Source organism: Brassica oleracea, chromosome C2 (assembly GCF_000695525.1).
Source record: "Brassica oleracea var. oleracea cultivar TO1000 chromosome C2, BOL, whole genome shotgun sequence".
NCBI classification, from domain to species: Eukaryota; Viridiplantae; Streptophyta; class Magnoliopsida; order Brassicales; family Brassicaceae; genus Brassica; species Brassica oleracea.
In genome coordinates, this window is record NC_027749.1 from 18,794,474 (window position 1) to 18,803,117 (window position 8,644).

The window sequence follows — 8,644 nt, forward strand, 5'->3', positions numbered from 1 at the left end:
GATGGTGACACTGTTGGTGATGCGAAGAGCCGGAGGATGATAGACCTCTAGATGTTGAGTTTTCATGGCTCTGATACCATATAAGAAACCTCAATATCACACACAGAACAAAGAAGATAAAGTTTCAATCTTTTGTTTATTTCAGCATGGAGGCTGTTCTCTTACAAGAGTTGCATATCTATACAAAGAAGAGAAAGCAAGTGAAAGCCCTAAGCTGAGACAGATGGCTTCATCCAGTATCAGCTTCACAATCGAGGGCTGAGAATGCATTGGACAGCTTTAGATAAAACGCTCTATCCGTACCAGTCTTGAGTAGTGTTTTGTCGTCAAGCTTTTTGACTAACTCTTTGTGACCGTTGATCACTTGAGTCTGAGCTGTCACACTTCGACTGGAGAACAGCACAAGGTAAGTCTTCTTCATACATCTTAGCTTTTCCCTTTTCTTCTTGAGTAAGTCTTGTTTTGACGGGAGTTTGAGATGATGTTTGAACCTGAGCTTTGGTAGAGCTAAGTTCACTGATAAGAAACAGTCAGCAAAACAAGACATGCAATGACATGACTATGAAGCAAATTAAATAATGATAAGCAAAACCATTGTTTACCCGTGGGAGCAGAGGATCATCAAAGACGGTAACGTGATAAGTTAGCCGTTAGCGTCTCAGAAGAAGCCAAGTTTCCTCCAAACTGAGGCCTATAAGATGCTTCCAAGATCTGGCTAACGTAGTAATCTGCGGGACTTCCTAATAGATTCCACTCAGCTAGTTATTGAAGCTTTGGATCATTTAGGAAGCTGAGATTGTTGAATTGCTGTTTTTGATATTTGAGCTTTTACCAAAGATTCCTGAGTAACTTTCAAGAGATGAACTTGCTGAGCAAGTTATGTCCCTGTAAGTATGATAAAACTGCATATTTGGGTCTTCTTGTTTTAGAGGAACATTCATGTTTTCATCTGTAACCCATGAGAAATTCTCAAGCTGTTGCTCATTATCCATTCCAAAATCTACATCTATTTCACTCTGTATCTGCATGAACGTATACTTTAGTACATAAAACATTCAAAAGATGATATGAACTGTTTAAAACCAATTCTCTACCTGATTGTTGCATTCACTGGACATAAGCTGCTGATGTTGCAGCATGTTCTCTTGTCATTCGCAATATGATGCATAAGTTTGGTAAAGTGAGACCTTAACTAATTATTTAGGAGAAAGATATACCTTATGAGCACGGATTTGATACAAAGACTGTCTTACTGAATTTTCTAGTTGCTGCAAATCATCTATGCTGCCAATCTTCTCAACCTCGGTCCAATAGCTATACTGAAAAACCATATTATAACTCAAAAATGAAATAACATTGTCTGAAAGCATGTAAAAGATCTTGGAACCTTAGTCTTGTGTCTATTTCTGATAAGTATGTTTGCAGAAACCTCATTTTCTCGCCTAGAACCTGAAAGTTCCCGGTTGCGAAAAACAAATTGTGTTATGAGAGCATCTCCAATGTAAAACTTCATTTTTTTTCTTCAAAATTGAGTAAAAGCGAAAATGGAGTAAAAGCAAAAATGGAGTAAAATTGTTCAAACCCTACTCCATTTCACACTTCACAGTGGAGTGATGAACAAACAAAAAATGGATTACTTCATTTATGAAGTAAATTTCATTATGGAATTAGATATGTAGTTGGGTTGGATCATTCCTTATTCCATATTCACTTTTACTCTATTTTAGAAGAAAAAATGGAATGGGGATGGAGATGCCCTGAGATGTTTCAGCTTCGTTAGTTATAGTTGTACATACCTTAAGTGTTGGTCTGCTGAAAATTATGTAATTATTTTTTTGGGTTAATTTCACCACCATATACTTTAATAAAACATATAGAAATCTCATCCATAGTTATCATATATTTAATTATTTCATCATTTGAAATTTGATTATATTTATAAACTTTTAAAAAATAGTTAGCTCATTTTGGGCATAAATATATTATTATGTAACAAAATTTATTTCATGAAAAATATGTAACATTTATAACGTAAGAACCGTCTAACCCCCTGTAAGGTGCCGATCTTAACCGAATTATTTGTGAAGGTGTACAATCTACCCATCTACTAAAATATTGATATAGTTTGACTTACGCTATTATTTTATATATACATCATATATCAATATCCCATGTTTATATTATTAAATATTTATTAAAAATATTGTGATATAATTCTACGTAACAATGCAAGTATATCATAATTTGTGAATACTTCTTTTACTAAAAATTAGGTCTGAGTGTTTTTACCCCAAACCGAATCCCGACTTTAACCTAAACCGAAATAACCGATACCCCACCCGAACCATTTATATAAAAATATTCAAACGAAACTTAAGAGTTTTGTATTTTGGAGTTTGGATATAATCCGAACCGAACCAAAATTTATAGTAGGATCAGAAAATATCCAAAACTAGTTAAATAATTTTTCTATATATATTAAAGTAATTTAGATATTTAAGAGTATTTACAGATTTTTGTAGTTTGTATTATTTGTTATTTTGAATTAGTTTAGGTAGTTTAACAAGTTTTTAGTTAGATTTTTAAATAATAATATATTTTGAATAGTTTTTTTGTTAATTTTTAAGTTTTTTTTTTGTTGATTTTTAAGTTTTTTAATACATTTTTGAACGATTCAGATCCGATCTCAACTGAATTTGGAAGTAACCAGACCGAATCGACCTCAAAATTAGTAAAACCCGAATGGAACTTATAAGCATATTCCCAAAATTTTGAAAATCCAAATCAAAGTTAAGAATATAGTGAGACTTTTATGCAAGTTCAAAAGTGAAGGTTTAATGGGCCTGGATCGATAAAATTAGCATATAAATGGGAAGTTGTTTGAATGATTTAGGGTTTATAAACCCACTCGCCGTTGATCGTCTCCTTCGTAGAGAAACATGGGGTACTATTTCTTCCGTCTCGTAGTTCCTTCTTCCTTAGTTTGGTTGATCGTGTTTTAGTTTGTAGATGGTTGGTGTTGTAGCTTGACATGTTTTTTCTTTTTCTCTATCTGTTGATCTGATAGCACCAAGAAGAGAGTTATGAGATCTGGAAAAGAGATTGCTCCTCCTGTCTCCAACAAACCTCGTTTCAACTTCATTGAGGTTAAAAATATAACTAAATCCTTTTGTTGTTGGTTTCTTTCAAATGCTTGAAATTTGTCTTTTTTGTTTGCAGGAAATGTTCGTGAGTGCTCGTGGAGTTAAAACCAAGGTCTGTACGCTTCCTGCTGCTGAAATGGAATCAGTCATGAACGACAGTGATAGTGATAGTGCTAGTGATAGTGATGGAGAGCCCTATCCGAATTTGTAAGAATACAAGAAACAAAAATTTGCTTTGTTATACCTTTCTATCTGATTATTCTCGGTGTTTGATTGATTATGCAGCGGTGTTGGGGTTAACCCGCATGAATCCGTTCTCTCTAACTGTGATAGAGCACAGCAGAAGATTTCAGTTGGTCGAAACTTGGGGTATGTCTCTCTTTGTGCTTAGTTCATCTTTAGTATAATACTTGACACCGTTTGTTTGATGACAGTTTCACCAGACGTTGCAAGCTCAACCTCCTTAGGAAGAGGGGGCAGAGATTGGAACACAAGCTTATCAAGAAGTCTGCTCCTTCTGTCCCTCGTTTCAACTTCATTCAGGTTTAAAATATCATTAAATCCACCAAGTTTGGTTTCTTTCAAATGCTTGAAATCATCTTTTTGTCTTTTGCAGGACATGTTCGTGAGTGCTCGTGGAGGTCTGGACGCTTCCTCCTGCTGAGATGGACTCTGTCATGAACGACAGTGATAGCGATAGCGATAGCGATAGTGATGGATCTCATGATTTAGAGCTCTATCCGAAATTGTAAGACATGATTGGATATTTTTTTAAAGTTTTTCTATCCTATCATGATGATCTCTTATGTATTGGTGTTGATGAGTCACTGTGATGATTTTTTAAAAATTTTAATGATGATTTATAAAACGAAACAGAATTTTGAATTAGAAGAGTCCTAATGATTTAAATTATTTTAAAAAGTTTGGTTAAAGAGTTTTTTCATACTATTATAGTTTTAACTGATGATATTTATAAACTTCAACATAATTTATCTTTAAGTATTTTATAATATTATTTTTAGTGTTTGTTAGAACACCATTAACCATGGGTGTTTAAGAAATGCTTAACATTTTTTAATTAAAAAAATGAAAAAAGAATAAAAAGAAGAAGGAGTGCTTAATTAGACCTCACAATCAGCTGTTACTTGCACTGTTTATGGACCCCACGTACACGTGGTGATCCGCGATTGGTCATTTTTTTAATTTTAATTTTTATTTAGACAAAAAAATAAGCACCCAGAGTTAAGCAACTTTAGGGTTAATAGTGCTGTTATTATCTTCTCCATACTATGTTTCTTCCTTTGTCTCTCTCTCTCTCTTTCCTATTTCACAGGTTGTTCAACTTTTGTATCCAGTTTCCATTAGTCTTTCATCTACAATTAGGTCTGGGTCTTTAGTTGGCATTTTAGTTGGGTCACAATATTTACGATGTGCTGGTGACACAGCAGAAACCTTTATATGTCGTGAGTTGAACAAAAAACCCGAATTTGGAAGGAACCCGAATGAAACTTATAAGCATATTCCCAAAATTTTGAAAATCCAAATGAAGAATATAGTGAGACTTTTATGCAAGTTCAAAAGTGAAGGTTTAATGGGCCTGGATCGGTAAAATTAGCATATAAATGGGAAGTTGTTTGAATGATTTAGGGTTTATAAACGCATTGATCGTCACCTTGGTAGAGAAACATGGGGTACTGTTTCTTCCGTCTCGTAGTTCCTTCTTCCTTCCGTCGGTCTCTGAATGTTTAGTTTCGTTGATCGTCTCCTTCTTCCTTCTGCCTGTTTAGTTTAATTGATCGTCTTCTTTTTCTTCTTCCTTGTGTCTTTTGGCTGGTGCGTGATGATTTGTTTGTAGTTTTGGTGCGTGTTGATTTGCTTGCAGATCTTGGGTTCGTGGTTTAGTTTTCTAGATGTTTGAAGTTTGACATGGTTTCTCTTTTTCTGATAGCACCAAGAAGAGAGTTATGAGATCTGGAAAGAAGATTGCTCCTCCTGTCTCCAACAAACCTCGTTTCAACTTCATTGAGGTTAAAAATTTATCACTAATTAAATCCCTTTTTGTAACCAAGATTGGTTTCTGCCAAATGCTTAAATAATCTTTTGTTTGCAGGAAACGTTCGTGAGTCCTTGTGGAGTTAAGACAAAGGTATGGAGGCTTCCCCCAGCTGAGATGGAATCTGTCTTGAACGAAGATAGTGATGAGTCTGATGGATACCTACATAGGGAATTGTAAGACTACAAGAAAAAAAAATTGTTTTGTTATATCTTTTTTATCTGATCTGATTTGATTATTCTTGTTGTTTTGATTATGCAGCGGTTGTGGTTGTAAACCGCATGAGCCTGTTCTCTCTAACTCTAGCGTACATCATATCAAGAACAGAATGAAGGTTTCCGTGGGGTATGTTTCTTCTGCTGTCTCTTTGTGCTTAGTTCATCTTTAGTAATATATAGTTGACAAATTATTCTCACAGTTACACCCGACGTTGCAAGCTCAACCTCCTTAGGAGGAGGAGGAGATTGGCGCACAAGCTTATCAAGAACCGTGCTCCTTCTGTCCCTAGTTTTAACTTCATCCAGGTTAAATATCCTCTCCTTTGTAACCAAGATTAGTTTCTTTCAAATGCTTGAAATCATCTTCTTTTGTTTGCAGGAAACGTTCGTGAGTCCTTGTGGAGTTAAGACAAAGGTATGGAGGCTTCCCCCTGCAGAGATGGAATCTGTCTTGAACGGACCGGTCATGGACTCTGCCTTGAACGAAGAGGACGAGTATGAATCTCCTGATGAGTCTGATGGATTCCTCATTGAGAGACTGTAAGACATGATTAGATATTTTTGTTTTTCCATCTCTATGATTATTTTTATATTGGGGGTTTATGAGTCACTGGTGACTACTGATTATGCAGCGGCATTGGGACTCAGCGCTCCAACCCTGCAATCGGTGAGTGAGTGTGCTCCTTTCCTCTCTCTCTCTCTTGCATACTGCAGTCTTTGATACTTCGTTTAGAGCGTCTAATGCTCTTGTCTTCTGCATTTCAGATGACGCTGGAGCTGTTCCTTCTATGGAGCAGAAGGAACTTCTGTTTCGTTCGATAGCAACTCTCCTGTCGAAGAATGGTCTTTCTGCATCTGCCAACCTGCTTATTCAGGAAGCCAATATCAAGGTTTGCACATTCTAGCAGCTCTTAATTTTTGATTCGAGAGACATTTTTTACATATATAATCATCTTGTTTTCAGGTAGACGGTGGTGCAACCCCACCGGAGATTGAGGGATTCTTACTCAGGTTCCTGAAAAAAGGAGAAAGCAACGCTCAGGACACGTTGTGAGTGCTCCTGGAGTTAAAACCAAGGTCAGGACGCTGCCTGCTACCGAGATGGAATCTGCCTTGAACAACAGTGATAGTGATGGAATCCCCCATCCTGAATTGTAAGAATACAAGAAAAAAGTGTACAATCTACCCATCTACTATAATATTGCTATAGTTTGACTTACGCTATATTTTATATATATACTAGCTAGGGTAGAATTTGTACTGTTATAATCTCTTTTAACATTTGTTTTTTAGTTTAAATTATTTATTTTAATTATGTACGGTTTTGTTATTTTGTAATTTCTTTTCCGTTGAACTCGTTTACTATAAAAGACTCAGATTCACTTTTGTTGTAGTTAACTAAATTTTGTATGAAAATTGTTGGGATTATTAATGAAGTTGTTTTCTAATTTTATTATGTCGGTATAGATATTTTAAGTTTGTTTTTGTATAAATTAACTAATTTCATTTTTGTTATTTTATTATATTGTGCAATTAGTTTCATATTAGTATTAAAATTATGGTTGAGATTTTTATTTTAGTATTTTAAAAAATCATATTTAATTAAATACAACAACCTTAGATTTTTTGTTCACAATACTTGTAAAACATATACTTATTTACCCTTAAAACCAATTAATTTGATTTTTTTTAAAATGTTTAATTTATATTTAATTATATGTGAAACATTAATTTTCACTATTTTTATAACAACATTCACTATTTATTTTATTATTGTAAGTTATATACTATTTTATAACAACTTTCACTATATCTCAACATTGTGTTTATATATGTTTTATATTAGAATTGAGAGATTGTTTTTTACATCAAGTAATATGCGGGGTAATTATATGTTGGTTAGATATTGTGTTTCGTTTGTATTTGAAGTTATTATTTGCAGTAAATAGTGTCTATTCACTCATTATGCATGCATTAATTTACGATTATTTTGTGTTTTATTAAACACCGCACCATTATACCATTACGTCGCTTGTTTGACTTCCACCAGCGCATTAGATGTTTATTAACGACTAACATGATCCATGAGGATTCTCTTTTGTGCTGAACCCATGAATCTGTTCCTATATAACATACATTATGGTTTATCCTGGTGGTTGAATACAAAACTGATACGCGTCATGCCTTTTGCGCTATCAAACAATAATAATTAGAGTGAGATATAAGTCTTAACGTTGCTTTTATAGTTCGACACTTCTACTATTACTGTATAATATATAGCGAACCCACGTTCAAGCCAAACAATGGGATCCATGACTATATATCTTATAGCTTTGCTGTTGTGAGCATTGAGCAAGCACGACCTGATTTCCAAACAGAAAACAATAACTTAAATGGGAACTGTATCTACAGCAGGGTAATACGACCATTTGTAGGGACATAATTCTTCCTAATAACAGATTCCCTTGGCAACCTCACCACAACAGATCTCCTTTCGCTCCCATTTATGAAATATTTTTTGACTGCTAAGACGAAAAACTATAATAAATAAGATATGAATCATAAAGAAGCTGGAATCAGTAAGAGAAGTGTTTAATTAAATTTATTAATACAATTATTGAAGTAATTTGAATAAAGCAAACCATTTTAACCCCAAACATATACCCAAACTTGAATCAAATGCAAAACTAACCTAAAAGCCTAGTGAAATTACAGCTCAGCCCCTTATGACCAAACAAAAAAACAGAAGCCATTTTTACGAATATAGCCCTAGTAAATCGTCTGAGATGTTGGAAGTCGTCTGGACGACTGAAGTGTAAGTCGTCTGGTACCGGTTTATTTTAAAAATAATTTATAAATCTTGTAAAAAAATATTTTGATGCGTGAAAAATAAAAATCAAGTAATTATAAACAGTTTTAAGTGATATAAATTAAGATATGATAAAATTGATTTGTTTTGAAGATAGATGAGTGGAAGTAGTGAATCATGAAATACTTTGGTTTAGGAGTTTGGCAAACATATGTTGTAGTATTGTATGTATTGTTAGGGTTAGATTTTGGAAAACTAAAATGTTTTTTTCAAAAATTAGTTTTCACCTATATGTATTTATTTATGTGTATAGTAAACACTTTTCAAGTTTGATTTGATTTTATGAAGTCTTTAACTAGATAATTAAGTTTAGGGGTTATGTTTAGGGTGTGGACGACTTATATTTCAGTCGTCTGGTGAA

The 8,644-nt window shown here is 34.0% G+C and overlaps 2 protein-coding genes across 2 annotated transcripts in view; one reads left to right on the forward strand and one right to left on the reverse strand.

Moving 5' to 3' along the window:
* Positions 1 to 229: 229 nt before the first annotated feature.
* Positions 230 to 2,104, reverse strand: LOC106323622. Its single transcript, XM_013761712.1, has 7 exons — positions 2,048 to 2,104; positions 1,388 to 1,449; positions 1,218 to 1,314; positions 1,095 to 1,142; positions 809 to 1,022; positions 636 to 740; positions 230 to 516 (listed from the first exon to the last, which is right to left on the reverse strand). Exons 1-7 carry the CDS (start codon positions 2,102 to 2,104, stop codon positions 230 to 232), a joined length of 870 nt encoding a protein of 289 aa, XP_013617166.1.
* Positions 2,105 to 2,907: 803 nt separating this feature from the next.
* Positions 2,908 to 8,644, forward strand: part of LOC106320499 (NADH-cytochrome b5 reductase 2-like) — a 26,438-nt gene continuing 20,701 nt past the window's right edge. Inside the window, exons 1-5 of the mRNA XM_013758870.1 lie at positions 2,908 to 2,944; positions 3,068 to 3,146; positions 3,220 to 3,350; positions 3,429 to 3,512; positions 3,578 to 3,686. Of these exons, the coding sequence (XP_013614324.1) occupies positions 2,940 to 2,944; positions 3,068 to 3,146; positions 3,220 to 3,350; positions 3,429 to 3,512; positions 3,578 to 3,686 (408 nt within the window). The 5' untranslated portion in view covers positions 2,908 to 2,939. The remainder of the gene's footprint in view (positions 2,945 to 3,067; positions 3,147 to 3,219; positions 3,351 to 3,428; positions 3,513 to 3,577; positions 3,687 to 8,644) is intronic.